Source organism: Sciurus vulgaris, assembly GCF_902686455.1.
Source record: "Sciurus vulgaris genome assembly, chromosome: 13".
NCBI lineage: Eukaryota > Metazoa > Chordata > Mammalia > Rodentia > Sciuridae > Sciurus > Sciurus vulgaris.
This window is the reverse complement of record NC_136474.1, coordinates 53,329,651-53,349,591: the sequence shown is the minus strand read 5'-3', so window position 1 is coordinate 53,349,591 and position 19,941 is coordinate 53,329,651. Positions and strand designations below refer to the sequence as shown.

The following is a 19,941-nucleotide window of genomic DNA, read 5'->3' as shown; positions in this document are numbered from 1 at the left end:
CACATTTGACATGTACAGACATAACCTAGGCACTAAAATAGTGAGGACCAAAAGTTTTGAATATATTTCACTTTTTCTAGCTTCAATCTTATGTTCTGCTAAATAAAGTCTACTAGGAAGGAACTAAAGAGCTTATGTTCTTCACTTCTTTGCAGAACAAACTTGGACAAGTTATACAAGTCTGTCTTAATTTACCTATAAATTTAAAAACAAAAGGATAGCCTCATTTTTCCCACAAAACTTGGAAGGTAGAATGATCAATCTATAGGCGCATATAGAACATCATGGGGAGAAGCCTAACTATTTATGTACATTAAGATGACGTCTGATTTCACCTTCTTATAGTCTTGCCAAGCCAGAGAACAGCACTATTCTCAATGGAAAGTTCCCCCTCTGTTCCGATCATGGCACATCCTCTGTGTTCATATTTTAAATTTTTTTGGCTTCATAGAGGTGGGGGTGGGATAGGGAGGAATTAAATCCAAAATTAACGGAACTGGCAATTAGAGTCACAATTTCAATCCTTGCATCCAAGGTGACTTGAAGGACCTCACTAGAGAAACAATTGGCATGTGCTTAAGTAGTTTCAAGGTTTTGAAGATTGTAGCTTGGAGAGGGTTAAAATTCACCAGAGTGTCCCTTGACTCTTGAGCACCAAGTGTTTTTTATTACCCATTCTGTCCCTCATTTCTTTTCTTCTGTTTTCTGTCTTTGCCTTTATCTTCGCTTCCATCAATCTTTTTCCCCCAGTTCTCTGGTGTCTTCATCCTTCTCTCCTGCCTCTCTACATCGCCACTGAACATTTATCATGTAGCTTTAACTTTGCTAAGTGTTGCAAGCGAGAGGGAAGGAAGAGGAAGAAGAGATGAAAAAAAGCAGAGGGGGAAGAAACTAATATTGACCTTGAAAATGCTTGTCACATAGAAGTTGCTCAATAAGTAAACGTTCATTGACTAAGCCAACAAAAAAAAATAATAACATTTATGAAGAACATTTTTTGTGTTAAGCAATCTCTGCATGCATTTCCTGTAATCCAACTACTGGATTACAGTTGTTTATTATCTCCATTGTATGAACAAGGAAACTGCAGTTTCAAAAAACAAAATAGGTTAAGCAAGTTTACCCAGATAGAAAACAACAGCACAGGTGCACAAACCAGTTCCTCCCAACTTGAAAATCTAGAATAGTCATATGTCTGATGTTTTCCTTACATCAGTTCATTTAATGGACATTAAACCAGGAATAGACAGTTTGACCTATATGAGTTGAACACAAGCCAGGCATGACTAAGGCAGAGCTTTGCGGTCCAGTTCCGGCAATACTGTGTTCATTTGGGCAGGTTGCTTAAACTCTCTGAGTTCCAGGTCCCTGGTCTGTAAAATGAGTATCTCTGAACCTCATCTTTGGGTGGATATAGTCATTAAATCAGCTTGTTACATGCCCCACACTTTTAACGAGGCAGATAAAGTAAAGAACATTAGAGAAAGAAAGAGAGAGGAAATAAAGAGATGGACATGGAAATGGTTTTATATGGTGCTTTCTTCCAGAAGCCCTCCCTCACCTCCACACACCTTTTTTAGGTTCTCCTGACATCACATTCTTCCTTTGTCCTATCACCTGCCATGAGGTTGGTAATCTGGGCTCTTCTTGTCCGTGTCTCCCTCTCCTCCTGAACATAATCACCCAGTAAGATCAGGGACTCAGTGTTTCTGGCTAGCCAAATCTCCAACACACAGCCCAGCACCTGACATACCATTAGGCTCAGGAAACATTTGCCCCATGAATAACTGAAGATGGGAATGTGGAGGATGAGGATGCGGAACAACGGGGCAGATAGCCCTGGATACAAGAACGCCATGCCCACCCCTCCCAAGTGTCCCCAGTGTCTGTTGGAAATGAGGTCGCAGACTTCCCCCTCTTTGAGTTGATACACTCAACTTCTGAAGCCTCAGAATCAAGATGTGAGAGGAGTCACTGTGCCCAGCGGGATCTGGCACTGCCTCGTATCCCCAGAAAGGATTGACTTTGGGGCAGCCCACCCACTGCCATCATCTATAACAGTCAGAGACGATGCTGGCACGGAGAAATGCAACCACACTCATCTCTAAATTCAAGATGAATCACAAAAGATACATTTTTCAAAGCAACATAATAAAATCAAAGAAGCTAAATGCTAAATGATATGAAAGGGGAAATTGCACCTAATCACTAATATTATTATCATCAAGTTGATGCCTTTTCTACCAAGTTTCCCTCACCCCCAAAAGATACATTGTCTAGGACACTCTCAGAAATGGCACCATTGGCCCAAATTTGTAGTCAGCAGGAAAGGCACATAGGCAACAAAGTACCTATTTACCGCAAGCGCCGTGCTTCAATTTCATAAAAGTAAGCAACAGAAAGCAAATTAATCATTCCTGAAATAAGACTAGAATGCCGTCACTTGTGTGCCAAACATTTTTAGAAGGATTTTGTTTATATTAATGCAAGTAATCCTCACCACCTCTGACGTAGTTTCTACAGTTGGACTCATTTCAGATAAAGTCACTGAGTCCCAGGAAGCCTAAGAAGATCTGCCTCAATCATGTGCCAAGTGCTGTGGCCTGCCATTCATAGACAGGGGATCTTCTCGGGAGAAACTAGAAATTCAAATGTGTTCCTACAACTCAAGGTTGGGTCCAGACCAAGTCCTGTGCTGCAAGTGGAGGATTGGAATCTTGCAGAAGGACATCTGAGGGCTCAGCATGACCCGCACTTCTTCCTACTGTATGTCCCATGGAGAAGGAGTCATGGAGACGCCTGACTTTACTAAACAATGAAAAATAGAGACCCAGTTCCCTTACAGAACTCAAACTACAAGAGAAGTCATTTATTTATAGAGCAATCAGTCATTCATAGTCCCATTTCTTTCTCCTATACCCTCCTCCTGGTAGAGGGGTCCTCCATTTCCTGCCCTAGGTCTCTGCATGGTAAAATGAGAACAGGAAAAGTCTTTCAGCCACGGAAAAAATTGGCTCATGAATTGACACCTTTTCTTTAGCTGAATGCCATAATCAAATTACTCAGCGTTTTTGAGACTCCATTCATCATCTGTAAAATGGAAGTGAAAGATAGTCATGGCAGTACACTCAGTGTGTGTTGTGGGTCTGGCACCTAGCAGGCAAGAGGAGATAAATTTAATGCAGAGACCTTGAAAAAAATAACACAAATGAAGCTTTCACATATATTCCAGAGTTAATGAATAGTCCACAAGTTTTTACTCATTGACATATTTGAATGTTTTCTGAAGTTACATATCTTGCAACTAACTTTGCAACATCCACTCTTCAGAAATATTTTCAAAAAACTAAAGCCATAGCTTACAAGTACAGAAATCAAATAACAACTTTAAGCTGGAATGAAATTACTTTTTTGCATAGATGATAACAAATTGCAAAAGTCTTTTAGAAGAGAGTAGAATTCCTCACTGGAGGTCTGAGTGATTTCATGAAGAAGCTGGGATTAACTTAGAAGATTTTAAAAAGAAGGTGATGATGGATAAGGGGATGCCAAGGATGGAAACAAGTGGAGGACAGAGTCTTCATCAAAAGAGATGCAAAACCACCAGAAAAGGGGCCCAGTAGCCTGAAAATGCCAGCTAAGGAATCAGGACTTTAGTTTATGTCTAGTGGATCCAATCCAAAATGTTAAGGGATGAATAATGAAATGTTTGGAGAAGACTGATTTCATAATAATTTGATTTCATAATAATTTGCAGGAGGACTAACTAGGACTAAAGAATATCCAATTAAGAGGTAATAAATTTTAAAAGATAGAGGCATTATGAAATATAGAATAGCCGATTTACTTTCTGAGTGTTAAAGCAGCTCTCAGATTTTGTGAGTGGGTGATAGGACCATCTCAGAAACAGAAAGAGCTCAGGAGGAGCCTCTGGTGGCTTGGTAAGTGTTTGCTTCAGAGATAATCAGAATGAAGTGCCCCCAGGAAAATGGAGGTGTAAGGTTTTACTCCTTCTCTTACTGTTATTATTCTCATCAGGATTGTGGTATAAGCCTCAAGGTTACCATGTCATTAGTTTTGACCTTAGTGATCCTCAATCTTTTGCTGGAATTGGAAGGGGTAAGAAGGAGAGGGACCAACATGTTTTATAAGGTGAGTGATGTTGACGTGAGGGATTCTGGCAGAAGTCCTGGTGGTCATCCATGAGGTTTTGTGGTGTGCTGGTGCCACCACTTTAGACAGTTAACTCTTCCTTTATCTCAATTTGGTCAGAATAGAGAAAAGTGACCAAGGCTAAATAAACTAAAAAGAGATTGAAGTTTGACTTACAATGAGTAATGGACCCTTCTCTCAAGTAGTCACCTCCCCGATTAAATTAGTCATTAGAAAGCTTCCGGATGAGCATGGAATTCCAGCCAAGGGCAGTGGATAAACAAGAAAGGTATTTCATCTGGTCCAGATGAGAGTGGATATAACATCTCTACCTTACATTCAATTTTTATCTCTTCTTACTAATATATTCAAGTCTATCATTTTGTCTTTCTTCCCTGGATAGGAGAGGAACTCCCCAGATCATGTCCTTTATTTTTTAAATTCCCTTTGTTGTTCTCTAGTTGTGTGGTCCCCAGAAGCCTATGGAACACCAGAGTAACTTATTTAAATTAAATCCAGGAGCCTCATCCTTGGAGATTCTGGTTTGGTGTGTCCCCAGTAAGGCCTGGGAATCCAGAACACTGACAAACTCTCCAGAGGTTCCAAGGCAGCACTGAGTGACTTTGAACCAATCTGCTTGGCAGACAGTTAAGGTTATTTGCCTCCACACCTACTTTAGCACAAGCAGCTCTGCATTTGCGAATTTAATTTGTTTTCTCTTCTGCCAGAGATTTGTTTGAACACAGATTTTCAGTTCCTCAACAAGAAGTGGTCAATTATTTATCTAAGTTAACCTTGATCTTTTGATAAATATTGTATTTTTTTTTCAACAAGGTCATAACACAATTATTTGGAAGTCCATCATTAAATCATATCCACATTTGTACTTTCCACAAGTATTTTTTGATCATCTATGTGCCAAGCTCTGTGTGTGCTAAGTACCCTGGAGAATGAGAAAGATGAGATCCCTGAAGTTATGTTCTAGAGTGATGGAGGTGGATTGGGGTAAAAAAAAGATACCATAGAAGTAAATAAGTGAAATCATTTCTCATTGCAATTAGGGCTATAAGGAAAATCAGCAGGATGCTGTGCAATGTTGGGGAACATAGTTTAGCCAGAGTGGGCAGAGACAGTCTCCCAAGAGAAGTGACTTTCTAACTAGCCAAAGAAAGAAGAGCCAGTTCTTTCCACTGCTAAGAGTCCATGTAGCAGTTGAAGTGGTCAAAGAATTGCAGAATGAAAAATAACAGTGAGCAGCTGATGGCAATGATGGACTGGGAGATAGTGGGGGTGGGACAGGCCCTGCTGATGGCCCATAGTCATGTGAAGTGAGAACTCTTCTGTTAAAGGCGAGGTGGTCAAGGAACTAAGTTTACTGGCCTGCGAGTGAAGTGACTTCAGGAAATGAAGTTTCATCTACCTGAGAAAGTACATGGGAAGTAGAGTCAGGGGTGTGAACGGGGAGGGCAGTTTTCATTTAAAGAAAGTCATAGAAAGCAAACATTCCAGAAATCTCTGGAGATTAAAAGGGAGCTTGACGACTACAGAGCATAAGGTCCAGAGGGCACACTAGAGGACTGATTTTGTTTTTGTTTTTGTTTGTGAGGCAGAAGAGCAAATTGATTAGTGCCTATGTAATGACATGCAAATTGCAGTGTGGATAATAATGGAAAACTGGGCAACCTTGAAATTCATTATGTCGCTGGGATAAAGTGGTATTATTACTAGTACTAAACCAACATAATAGTAATTATTATTGATAATGGTAATAGAAGTAGTGATTGATATATCCCTGGCAGTTTCATTTCAATGCTAAGTACTGTGCTAAAAACTCCCATGTATCTTCCAAAACCCTGTGATTTTTCAAATGTACGGTCAAGTTGTATATTATTGGTGACAACTTCATGGACTACAAAGCATTGATCAGAACAAAGAAAGAATAGGGCTTTGAAGATATCCTGGTCATCTCTGGAGAAGAGAGCAGACCGTTTCAGAGTTGAGAACCCAAATAGATGAGTCAACAGTATACAAATTTAGAAGATTAGGGGCAACTGGTTCATGGTGCCTTACAAGCTGGTTTATGGTGATCAGGGACTATTCTTAATCCTCTTGCACTAAAAAAACAGCAGCCCCCCTAAAGCTCAGAAGGTGAAGGATCAAGAGGCCTGACTCCATTCAATGCTTCATTCCTCTACTCTTTCACTCATTAGCTAAAAAATCCTTAATCATCCTTGAAGGCCTAATCCCATTCATCCATTCCTCCATAAAAATTAGAGAAAAATTTACCATTCTAGACACTAGGGATATAAATGGTAAATCTAAGAAACTCTCCCTCCGCTTCCTCCACCTCTAGGCTGGTGGCACATGCTTTACCCTAACTGCATATCATTTGTTTGTGAACTTGTTCAATGACATGCCAAAGACCCTGTACATTTATCTCCAGTCCAATCTTCTCTATAATTCTTTCCAACTCTAAGAGAGGTCATGCTATTTCTGTGCTTAGAGACTTCCATAGGCCCCTTAGTTTACCCAGTGTAAAAGACAAAGTCCTTACAATTTTTGTCTCTATCGGAAGATGCCACCTTGTAAATCCCAACTTCCAGGTCTTCCTTTGCTCGGTCAATGCAAGCGTTATAGGAAGGGTACAGCCAGATGAGTAGCACATGGTAAGTGGGCTAGTCATCCTTCAGGAAAGAGAACTAAAGTCTCATTCTACTTTGATAACTATTTTACATAGCAGAACACCAACTAGACTTTTCTGGATTCCTTAGTTATTCTTCACTTTGGAAAGAGGGAAGTTCTCATACATGAATGAAATTGTATTATATTATGACTCTAGCTCTCATATTATTGTGATGAATAATTTTATAAAACTAAAGCATTTTCCAAGGGAAAGAAGTACATCATCTTTGCAAGAGCTTAGAAAACTGAAATGATCATCAGGATTTGATAATTAGCCTTTTACAATTTTTAAGTTATAACTTATGGCTTTGAACTATACTATGCATTACATGGTATCTTCCCAAAACAAAAAAACTTCAATCTAATGCAACTATGTTATATACCTACATTCCAATATACTAAATTAGTACTTGAAGACAATATGCACACTAAAATCTCTCAGAATCACTGGTGTACAGAAAAATTAAGTTATATTTTATTGCACCACAAAGTCAGAATCGAAATCCAGGGCCCCCTTCTCTCCATCCTGTAGATACTATTTTTTCATTTTTCAATCTGTTAATCCTGTCTGCATCCACTCTGGGTACCATTTCTCATTTTTCATTGTTGTGTTTCAATGAAGAAGCTTCCCACAAGATATATGTTTAGCATGCCTTGCTAAATTGTTTCTGGCAGCTTATATGAAGTTATGTGCTCTGCTCAGTCATATTTTAAAACAAATGTGAAGTTTCTTATCTCCTATACCCACACTTGTGAATGACTTCAAACATTTCTCCTTTCTATTTTAGGAGAACCCCAAATTACACATGCCTGAGGATCTAAAGGAAAAAAGGGAAAATCTACTCAAGTCCCAGAGGCCCACTGGGATATTAACAAAGACCAGCCATACACAAGGAGAGGATCCGGCTCTGGGTAAGATTTCAGGGTCGTCAACAAATAAATTGATTGAAAAACATCAAGGAACTAAGACTCTTTTCAAGAAGTTCGGTGAGATGAACTGGCCATTGGATATTCGACCTTTAAACAAAAGTTTAGTTAAAGACAACAAATGGAAGAAAACTGATGTGACCCAAGAGAAACGCAGGTCTTTCCTTTGGGAGTTTTGTAAGAAATATGGTGGAGTGAGTCATCCTCAATCCCATCTCTTCCATATGGTATCCAGGATCTATGTAGAAGACAAACACAAAATCTTATACTGTGAAGTGCCAAAGGCTGGCTGTTCCAATTGGAAAAGAATTCTGATGGTACTGAACGGATTGGCTTCCTCCACATACAACATCTCCCATGATGCTGTTCACTATGGGAAGCATTTGAAAAAGCTAGATAGCTTCGACCTTAAAGGGATATATACTCGTTTGAATACTTACACCAAAGCTGTGTTTGTTCGTGATCCCATGGAGAGATTAGTGTCAGCATTTAGGGACAAATTCGAACATCCCAATAGTTACTATCACCCAGTATTTGGAAAGGCAATCATAAAGAAATATCGACCAAATGCCTGTGAAGAAGCATTAAATAATGGGTCTGGAGTCAAATTCAAAGAATTCGTCCACTATTTACTGGATTCTCACCGTCCAGTAGGAATGGACATTCACTGGGAAAAGGTCAGCAAACTCTGCTATCCATGTTTGATCACTTATGATTTTGTAGGGAAATTTGAAACTTTGGAAGAAGATGCCAATTACTTTTTACAGCTGATTGGTGCTCCAAAAGAGCTGAAATTCCCAAACTTCAAAGATAGGCACTCTTCCGATGAAAGAACCAATACTCAGGTGGTGAGACAGTATTTAAAGGATCTGAGTAGAACTGAGAGACAGTTAATCTATGACTTTTATTACTTGGATTATTTGATGTTTAATTACACAACTCCAGTTTTGTAGTTTGTATTTATTTTCTAAAGCCCTGTATTTACTTACTGTTGCCCTCAAATTGGCTACTGTAATTTTTCTATAATTCTCTGTGCGAGGGAAATTTAACTGAGTGCAGTTGTCTTGATTTAATGATGATTTTTACCAAATGGCATGATACCAATTGGCACAAAGTTATAGGAAAATCACCGAGTGAAGACATGTAAACAACCTGAGTTGCTTTAACATTTTTAGAAAAGAGCTGCTTTAGCATTATGGATCATATTGTTGAAGCAATAATCTAGCCAGCTGTTGCATTAACTGAAAAAACAGCCTCTTGAGATGATAGAATAAGGAGTCTAAAATAGCATGAATGTGTATCTATATTGTGGAGTTCACTGTCTAAAGTGCATGAATCTATTTTTAGCAGTCTGTGACATAATCAAACCATTGGATAGTTTTCTTACACCTGGAAATCTTTCTATCAACTGTAATGATAAATCCATTTTGAAATGATATTTTGGGCTTGGGCATTTTGCTTTAGACATTATGTATTTATAGTATGAAACTACAGAAAAACCAGATGAGACTATGGCTTTTTTATATTTAGCAGCCAATAAAAAAAAGCACAACATGCTAAGATCAAAGCAACAAAAGCGACCTTTCTCTTCCAGAAAAACTTAAGAGGGTTGATTCTGTTTTCTTCTGAGCCCTCCATGAAGACACAAAATGAACACAACCGCTAAAGTTCTTCATTTCTGAAGCAGGCAGCTGAGAGGTTTAAGCCTCATCAGATCTAAATGTGCTCCTAATTTCAGTTTAATTGGGCAGAGGGGAAATCGTTTCAGGATGGAATAATCATCAAAAACAAAAGTTGCCCTTCTGAATATAGACCTCTAACAATAACAAAGTTTTATAAGAATATTATTTGAATCAAAGCATCATGTGCATAACTTTATATGTGGAATACACTCTAAGAATAGCTTTTGTTTGCAGTCTAATTATTCAGCTTGGGAATGACTTTTTAAAAACTAATATACCACTTCAAAGATAGGTTATGTTCTAGAGAATAAACATAACAAGAGCCCCTAGAAATGTTTTTTAATAGGCTTATGCATAAGCAAATTAAGGTATTTTCTTTTTAAGTTTAAATATTCTATACTAACAAAGTAAAATACCATTGCATTCAAATGTTAAATCAAAGTCTTTGGAAAATAGGACCATGTGTCACTCCTATGAAAATTTATAATGTATTTTGGAAATTTTTTCCAAGGGATCCTAAATTAAAAGACACATTTAGATGGGAAATTTATTTTAATTGGTCAACTATTACCCTGAATTAAGCAAACCACATGCCACCCAGACCCTGTTTAAATGCCTTTCTTGAACATTTTCCTCTTCCTAAGTGATTATCGATTATCAGTAAATGTTCAGTAAGTCTCTCAAAGAAAAGTTGCATTAATGATTGAATATTGATAGGCCAAGATTGTTACAGTCATACTTATTTCATTTTTCCTTTTCATTTCATAACTGTCTGTTCATAAACGGTTTCGCTCTTTACATCACCTGCCCTGGCCCATTTGTGCCTCCTAAGGAGTGACTAAATTGCCACATGCTGAGTCATCAGAAGTATTAAACCTACTCAACCAAGCTTTTAGTACTTTTCCACTCCATGCCCTCTGGTCTCTAGATGGTACATTACTCTAGAGTAATCTCTTAAATTATATAAATTAAAATTTTGCTGTTACAGAGAATGGATACTTGGTAACTTAGAGTCAGTAAAATTGTCATTTTGTGGAGAAAGAGAGAGAGAGAGAGAGAGAAAATGAAATACCCCAAGAAACCTGAAATTTTATCCTAAGCTACACAAAGCTAGTTTTAGATGGAATATGTAACAAAGGATAAAGGCCATTTTCTCAAAGGTATTCCTAAAGCCATATAACAAACAAAACATAACTTTTTTTTCATAACTTTTGAAAGGAAAAAAAATGGAAGCAAGAGTCCTGTCTCTCTTATTGCCATTTCTAATCATTTCTAATGCATTGAGGAGGACAGGATACACACACACACACACACACACACACACACACACGCACGCACACGTACACACACACATATGTGATTATTTGGCTTTCGATAATAGAGAAGAGGTGTGGCAGGAAAAAAAATGATGCACAATGCTCTATCAATAGCTATTCTGTACCTTTTGGAGTCCAGGCCCATCCCTTATCTGTGGTTTCACTCTCCACAGCTTCCATTACCTGTGACCAACCATGACTGAAAATATTAAATGAGAAATTCCAGAAATAAGCAAGTCATACATTTTAAATTATGCACCACTCTGAGGAGCATGATGTAACCTCTCGCCCTCCCATTCTATCTCTCCTGAAACATGAATCGTCCCTTTGTTCAGCGTTTCCACACTGTATATGCTACCTGTTCATTGGTTACCTAGCAGTCATCTACCATCAGATCGACTGTCATGGTATTGCAGTGCTTGTGTTTAAGTAACCTTCAGGTAGTAGCCTAACACCACATCACCATGCCTGTATCATTCACCTCACCTCATCTCATCACAGATCACCACAAGAAGGGTACTATATTGCAGTGAGATATCTTGAGAGAGAGAGAGAAAGACCACATTCACATAAATTTTATTGCAATATATTGTAATAATTGGTCTATTTTCTTATTAGTTATTATCATTACTCTCTTACTGTGCCTAATTTATCAATTAAACTTTACCACAGGTATTATGTATGTATAGGAAAAATACATAGCTTATATGGAATATTGGTACTGCCTATGGTTTAAAGCCTGGAACACACCTCCCATAAATAAAAGGGAACAACTCTATACACTCCTTTTCTGACCCCTCCACTGAGCCTATATAACTACAGATGGTCCTTCCTTCATTCATTCCCCAAATAAACTCTCTGAAGCTGTATGGTTGTATGGTGGTGCATTCCAGAGACCAGGAGTTTTTCCACAGAAGTACAAGCTGTTCATGCGCCTACTCTTCATTTTGGATGCCTTCTTTTCATGTCAGAGCCAAAGACACCAGTCATCACCCTGGAGTCCTTATGATTTTAAATACCTACTTCATTTACGACCCCTGCACTGTTCTGCTTCACAAGCCAGAGCACACCCACCTTCATCATTTCTGCCTGTGTATCAATTCAGGTGGGAACATCACCATTCCTTTGGACGGTCACCATTTTGTGTTACTTTATAAAGGCAAGTGACCAAATCCAGACTCATCTTCCAGATGTCCAATGTTCTCGTTTTAACACTAACATGCTTCAAGTGTAATTATAGTTCCTCTAATTAAACCCCAAGGATCCTATTTGTTTTTACAGGCAGCAGTAACACGATGGGCAGGCCTTTCACTCTGTTATTCCCCTGTCTGGAATTACTATTAAGGTAACAAGTTGGCAATTAAATCCAAAACCACAGTTATTTGATCTGGAAAGCTACCTATGGATATGCATTATTGATGTGATTGCACCCAGAAACCGCCACAAACTTTAAAGTACATGTGGTATAGGACACCCAGTTTTCTGATTTCCTCATGAGTGTTTGGAAATATCCATTAAGCCAATGGAAACAGGAGGCCATGTGCCCATATTCTCTAATTTAACAGTCTATCAAATATTCTCTAGCCATTCAAGAGCTACCTAGCTGCCCTTTATAATTAGAAGGGGGAAAAATACTTTTATACTTTATTCATGAATAATTGCTCTTCCAAAAGGTATTATCCTCTAAAACATGAAGTGATTACAGAGGGGAATATATGTGCAGATGCAGAGAATCTTATTAGGGTTCCCTTTGAGATCTCCCACTGAGCTGATAGAATTTAGGAATAGCAGGCAGTCAACACAGTAAACATCTTCATGATGTGAAGTCTTCTTTGGCCTCTTGGGGCATCTTCAGCCTTTAGGTCTAAATGGTACCTGGAGACACAGAAGTTTCTTTGCCCAGGGCTAACATCCCCGGTGTGTACCGATGTTTGAAGAATGTTTGGCCAAAAGTGTTCAGTAGTAGCTCACCCACCCAAGACCTTTAGAACAAAGCTAACATCGTTTAATCCTACCAGGATTCTGCCTTCTCAATCTTGATCATAGTCATCATAATAATATTTATGATCACAGATAACATTGATTCAACACCTCTGTATATTGGGCACTTCTTAAGTATTTTCCATAGATTAATCTATCTATTCTCCACAGTTAATCTTACTTAGATGCTATTATAAGCAGCCCCCTCCCTTCCCACCTCTAATAAAGGAAACCAAAAGTGTGGTTAAGTAACTTGCCAAAAGAGACAGTTAGGAAGTACATAGGGAGCCAGGGTAAATGCAAGCAGAAATACCACTGCCAAACTCTTTTCTTAAAATATTATAAACTTAAATATTTACTTTTGCCTTCTCTTACCTAAATTTAAAACAGCTAAAGGTGAAAAATATGTATTATAGTCTTGAATTTTTCAGTACAGATATAAATGTGTGTATTTAGTTAGTACATTTCAAACCAGCTTATCCCTTTACTCCTGCTGAGTCAAAGATTTTTGAAGAAATTAGTCTTACCCTGCTCTACATTTTCTTAAACCACAATTGATCACGAGATGCTCTATTTTTTTTAATGAACAAAAGAGTCCCTCAAACAAATTTAGCCTGACAAAAAACAAAATATCATTTTTACAAGAAATTCCAGATGGGAAGAGTCAAGGTCAAGAGGAATACAGTTAAGAGGAAGAAAGGTCAGCCAACTTACCCCACGTGAGCACTTAACCACTTCAGTAGCTACTGAAGATGGTCATGGCTCAGCAAATGAGTCACAGTAACACCTCCACAAGTCCCATGAGAAACTAAGCAACTATCCATTGTCTCTTTTTCCTCAGTTCTCATCCCCAGAACCAGTTTAGTAGTCAGATAACTGAGCTGACTTAGGAAGATCGTAGAAAAGAATAGAGGAACACAGAGGAACACGTTGACTTAAACCAACTGGAAGCACCATGAAGAAAGGTCAAGATGAATAAGAGCTGAACTAGAAGGCGAGGGGCTTTTCCTAAGCCAGCGGGATACACTGCCTAGAGAAGGCCAAGTCTGAGGAGTTCCACATCATTCTCTCAGAATTGCCTGGTCACTAGCATCTCAGTTCTCCCCAAGATGGTAGCCTTCCAAGCAAATGTATTCAAAGCCCTCATCTTTTCTCATCTCTGAGGCTCTGCTCAACTCTCATCCCCTATATGGAATGTTGTCTTCTCTAACTACTTAGACTACTTTGTCTCATATTAACTCACCAAGGAATCTCAGGTTATTCAGTTTTGAAATCTCATCTCTTCATGAGTGATCTGATCAGTGGGAAAAGTCAAAATTATATTTTCATGTGACACACATCAGACACATATGAAACAAAGGAGACATTTATTCCTTTAGTGTGGTTTTTTTTTTTTCTTTTTTGCTTCATTAATTTGTTTGTTCATTTGCTATCTGTCTCTTCTTATGTGAACATAAAATCTGTTGTTGTCTCTGGAACATGTCTTAGATCTTCCAAGAGTAAAGGAACTGCATCTACCTGATTCGCCTTGTACTCTGTCCAAGAGACCAGACATGGAGAGTTACTGTAACAAATGCTTTTGTTGTTGAAGATTAAAGATCCATTTCTTAGTGTATATTTCTGCCTTATGACTTTCAGACATCCAAAGGACCAGAGAATCTAGAGAGAAGACACTAAGCCAGGGCAACTGAAGGGAAGGATGTTTGCCACCTGCCTTTGCTACACTGAGAGACACACATAGCCCAAAGGATAGATGTGGACAAAGCAATGTTTTATATTTCTAAAAATATGCACTGTTTGATTATTTTTGGAATAAAATATTGAAAAATTCCTAATTACAGTCAATAGAAGAGCCATTTACTGTCACAACTAAGGTAGCAGACACCAGAAAAAATAGTCATTTAATGACATGAAGAATAGTCCTAAACCTTATCCAAAAAATCTAAAACTAAGGTATTATCCTACCCACGATTTTATGAATGAGAAAACTGAGTGTCAGAGAGTCTTAATAACTAGTCCCAGAGTCAGAATCAAGCCAAAGTCTGTCTGACTCCAAAATAGAGACCACACACTAGCAGCCCCTGGGGACAGATCTGGACATAAATGTATTTGGCTTGGCCTACAGTGCATTTTATTTAACATTTTTCAGTTGCCAACATTTCAAAACTGGAACTTTTTCATTAGCAAGACAGGATTTGTTACCCCACATCCTACGTTCCCATTGGAAAATAGTAGGGCACAGGTGAGGTAGGCTGGAGATCCCTGGATGTTCTCACCCCACCCTGCCACCTCACTTGCCTGGCACCAGGTCCCTCACTTTCCACCCTGTTCTGAGTGTGGTTCTTTCATCCACTCAGCTCACAAGGGAAAAGAAGGGGCTGAACAGTTCCTTTAACCATGTCTGCATTGTGCCATTGGCGATTTTGTCACCTTCTGAGTGTCCTTATCCTTCCTCAGGGTGCTGCTTTTCTGCTGGTGCTGTATCTAGTGGGATCTCCAGGCAGCAGTTCATTGTCTGAGGAAGTCTCTTTTGACCAAGGACAAAGATGTTGGGAGAAATCCAGTACCTTTCCTTGGCATCTTTCTGTCTTAGCCACTGGGTCCCCTTGGCAACCACATTCCTTCCCACTTCTCAGCAAAGATGAGGCATTCTCCCATGCCCTGGGAACCTTAATGTCTGGGGACAGACACTGGCTCCAACTGCTACATCCAGGTTATTATTTTACAGCCTTCCTTCAAAAACCTCTCCTACTTAGAAGGTATATTCACCCTTGCTTTAACTGTGAAGATGACTTGCTTTCCTGCTTTCTCTGAGGATTCCTCTATTTGTCTCATAAACCCTTCCCTTCTCGATCCCTGCTATTGCTGGATGAAGTCAGTATCCCCAGGGACATTCCACTGCATTTGCTCTTCCCTCCCACTTCAACACTTCACTGGAGAAAACAGAAACAGTCCATGGGAAGGGATAACCATGACTCTCGTGCCCCGAGAGCAGAAAATCTATGGCAAATAACATAGACCCTCATTCCATCCATTCGTTATTCCAGGTCAAAATATTGTCAAAGCTTAGAAAAATGTTTTCTGGAGATATTATGGGTGGAAATGTATTCAGAATGCTAGAGTGTCTGCCAACTTAAATTGACAATATTATTAAGTTGACTGTAATTATCCTTGGGGAAGGAGCCTGATTTAATTTATTAATACTTCAAAAATAGCGCATGGACCACCTATATTAGAGTTACTCTAATTTTTTTGTTTAACACGAGTCTTAGATCCCACCCAAGATATGATAAATCAGAATGACAGCAAAACCCACTTGGAAATTTCCTTCTACACTATTTTCTTGAGTGACTTTTCTATACAACAAAGTCTGAATATCATTATGTGCCTGTGATTTTTCTTAAGTTCTGGTCAATTATAGGTGATAAAGCCAACTCTTTAAATTCTGTCACTTTGTTGAGAAATTAAAGACTGCTGCTGGCTCAGAGGGCAGCAAGTACTGGTACCAAAGTCTTCTGTGGGATTTTGACCAGTACTGAAACAGAAAGTCTGCCAACTTCAAGAACTAGAGCTGAAATGATGAAGTGAGTTATTGGGACAGCGCTGGGCACTGCCCAAACTTTCTGAAAGCTTTCAGACTGAAACGGGGAAATGGAAACTTCCCCCTGCTTGAAACACAAAAGACAAATGTGTACTGAAGGCAATTTTGGCAACTCAACTTCACACTGAACAAAGTGAAGACAATATGAGTTTCTCCAATAAAAAGAAAAAAAAACAAAAGCAGTTTTCAAATTGACCTAAGATGAGTGAAAATGGAAAATATTTGCTATTTGGTTATTAGTTTGAGAGCAAGTGCCCCAGGAAATACTTTGCAATTTAACTTAAATGGTAATGTAACTTAACTTAAATGTACATTTTTGGGGGGAGGGGACTTCATTAAGGAATTTGTCTCCCCTTGCTTTTCTATTAGGTTGAGCCATATGACAACTGACATTTGACCAGCTTTGATGTACAACACAGTCCTTCCATATGGTTCCATTAATAGTTCAGTGCCGCTCACCCAATTCTAGCCACATTAGCTCTTACCTGGACTATTGGAAATAGCTTCTGAAAAAAAGTTCTGGGTATTTTGTAAACTTTAAAAAGTAATTCCTCTTTTTTTTTTGCTTTCTTCTTTTTTTTATTTTTAATTGTAGTAAAATACACATAAAATTTACCTGTTCAGTGGTATCAAGTACATTCACACTGTTATCCAATTACCACTGTCTATGATAGTCAGTGTTTCATTCCTGTAACAAATACCTGAGGTAATCAGCTTACAAAGTAAAAAGGTTTATTTGGGCTCACAATTTTGGAGGTTTCCATCCATGATTCATTGACTCCATTGCTTTTGGGCCTGTGCTGAGGTCTCCCATAGCAGCTGCAGTGTGTGGGAAAATGTCCATCTCATGTCTAGAGTACAAAAGAGGGAGGAGGAGGAAGGGGTTGGGGCCCAAGTGTCCCCTTCTAGGGCACATCCCCAATGAGTAGAAGACCTCATACTAGGTCCCACCTCAAAGATTCCACCACCTTCCAATAACATCAAGCTGGGAACTAAGTCTTTAAATGTAAGGGACATTTAAGATCCAAACTATAACACCATCCACAGAGATTCTTCATCTTAAAAAACTGAAATTGCCCATTAAACCCCAACTCCACTTTTTCTCCCTACCCCAACCCCTAGAAACCTCTATTCTACTTTCTGTCTTCGTGAATTTAACTACTTTAAGTACAACAGGTAAGCAGAATCCTCCAGCATTTGTCTGAAATACTTCACTTAGCATACTGTTTACAAGGTTCATCACGTTGTGGCATGTGTCAGAACGTCCTTCCTTTCCAAGGCTGCGTAATATTTCACCATATACATAATTCCCCCTTTAATTGACTCTACACACTTTGAAAATAAACATCCTGTGGCATCGTTCAACTCCCCCCCGCCCCGCATCACAACCCCATCACAGAGCTTATTGCTTGTCCTCAAGGCTCTCAAAAGCATAACCCTTTCCCAGCTTAATCATCTAGGACCTGCATCAAATCCACTGCCCTTCAGCCCAGGTGAACTAGTGGATTCTCTGAACACACTTCTTCCTTTTCCCCTATTTTATTCATGCTATTTGTACTGCCTGGAGTGTCCATTTCTCCTCCCACTTTTTTGGGGGGACAGTGGTTACTAGGGATTAAACTTAGGGACACTTGACCACTGAGCCACATCCCCAGCCCTTTTTTATATTTTATTTAGAGACAGGGTCTCACTGAGTTGCTCAGCACCTCACCATTGTTGAGGCTGGCTTTGAACTCTTGATCCTCCTGCCTCAGCCTCCCAAGCCACTGGGATTATAGGAGTGGGCCACCACGCCTGGCTCTCCTCCCACTTTAAGGACCATCTCAGTCATCCTGCAATGTGATGCCACCCACACCCCAGTGACCTCACTCCTCTTGCTTCACCCACTCTGCCTGGGGCTTCTCTTCCATTCTCCTTGCTTTCACTCCACCTTAGACTGATGGATGACTCCCAAATCTCTCTTTCCAGCCACACGTATATTGAGAATTTTGACCCAGATTTCCAATTTCCTACTTCACCTGAATGTCCCATTGGCCCTTCTAACTCAACATGACCAAAGCTGACCTTGTCATCTAACCCCCAAACCTGCAGTGTCCACATTTGGTGGCAACATCTTCCATCTGCTCCCAGTTGGGAACCTAGGGGCCAACCCATGCTTCCTCCTGAGCTGACACCCACAGCTGAAGAACTAGGAAAGTCCACCACCCTCCCTGCCCACCTCGTCCTCAGGCTGCTCCTCTCCTCCCACGCATTCTGCACATACTCTAAGTCAGATTCACCCTCTCTTTCCTGTGACACTATAATAATTTGGTCTGTTCTCCGACTCTTGTTCACCTCAACACCATTCTCCTTACAGCTGCCATTGTGATCTCTCTAAAATGCAAACCTCAGCCTGGTATTCCCCCATTTAAAGCTCCTAATGTCCCCCATCATCCAATTCTGTTTGCTAATGCATAAGATAACCTCCTCCATGATCCTACTCCTTCTCCAGCTGAATCTTTTTGCCAGTTCCTGCTTCCCAGATTACCTTCCAACAACCCAGATTGACTATAACAGCTAACATTGGGGGTTTCCTATCTCCTGGGCTTACTCATGCTATCATTTTGCAGGAGCAACTACCTACCCAATTCACCGCCCTAGTGCTTATTAATTCCTAAACTCAGCTGAGGGTGGCCTTCCCCATCTCTATCTTAACTCAGATGAAATGTACTGCTCTGAGAAGCCAAATGTTACTGAGAAACAGTACACTATGGTGGTTAAGAGCCTCAGACTTTTCATCAGTAAGAACTGAGTTTGGAGTCCACATTTTCAACTTTCAAACTTTAGGACCTCTGTAATTGATTGACATCTCTGAATACTTATTTTTATCATATCAAAAATGAGGATAGCAATACCTACCTCATGAAGGAGCTATAGGAAATACATGTAAACTGTTTAATAAGTGTTCAATAGAGTGCTACTATTTTTATTATCCAATTATAACCTCTGCATATTTCTATCTTTGCTATCATAAAATTCTAAGTGTTTTACATGTGTCTTGCCCCTTCAGTGGACTTAATTCCTTAAAGTCAAAATCTGTGATCATGCAGTATTATAACACCAGTATTGTGTTTTGTTAAGTATTTGTTGAAGAAATGGATTCAGAACAAATCCCTACACTTACCTTCATTACCTACTACTGTGTCCTTCCTAAGCCTCTTTATAACTTTCATTACAAGAATATAAAAATGCTTCTCATCTTTTTGGTTAGATTCTAAAGTTATTTGTAGTCGGAACCATGGCTTAATAAACATACATCTAACTGAATTTGAGACTTTCAAGTGTTGATCCTTTTAATAAGATAATGATTTCAAAATAATATAACCAAACATAAAAACAAGTAAATAAACTAAATATCCATTGCCTCATTTATCTTTGGCCCTTTTCTTTCCATTGGCTCATGTCCTGATCCTGCTCTATTTTTATCTCCTCAAATAAGCTATGCTTTTCCCTGCCTTGGGGCCTTCCTATGAGCTGCTCCCAGAACCTAAAACTCTGTTAACCAATCTAATACCTCATAGATGTTTGAAAAAACCTTTCTTGATCCCCAAACCGGGCCGTC

General features: G+C 39.2%; 1 protein-coding gene across 7 annotated transcripts in view; it reads left to right on the top strand.

The window, feature by feature from the left end:
* The window catches only part of CHST9 (carbohydrate sulfotransferase 9), a 267,638-nt gene extending 248,132 nt beyond the window's left edge, over positions 1 to 19,506 (top strand). For all 7 annotated transcript variants that reach the window (XM_079108649.1, XM_079108648.1, XM_079108647.1 and 4 more), the window contains one exon: positions 7,623 to 19,506. In XM_079108649.1, coding sequence (XP_078964775.1) covers positions 7,623 to 8,714 — 1,092 coding nt within the window. In that variant the 3' untranslated portion in view covers positions 8,715 to 19,506. The remainder of the gene's footprint in view (positions 1 to 7,622) is intronic.
* Positions 19,507 to 19,941: the final 435 nt, after the last annotated feature.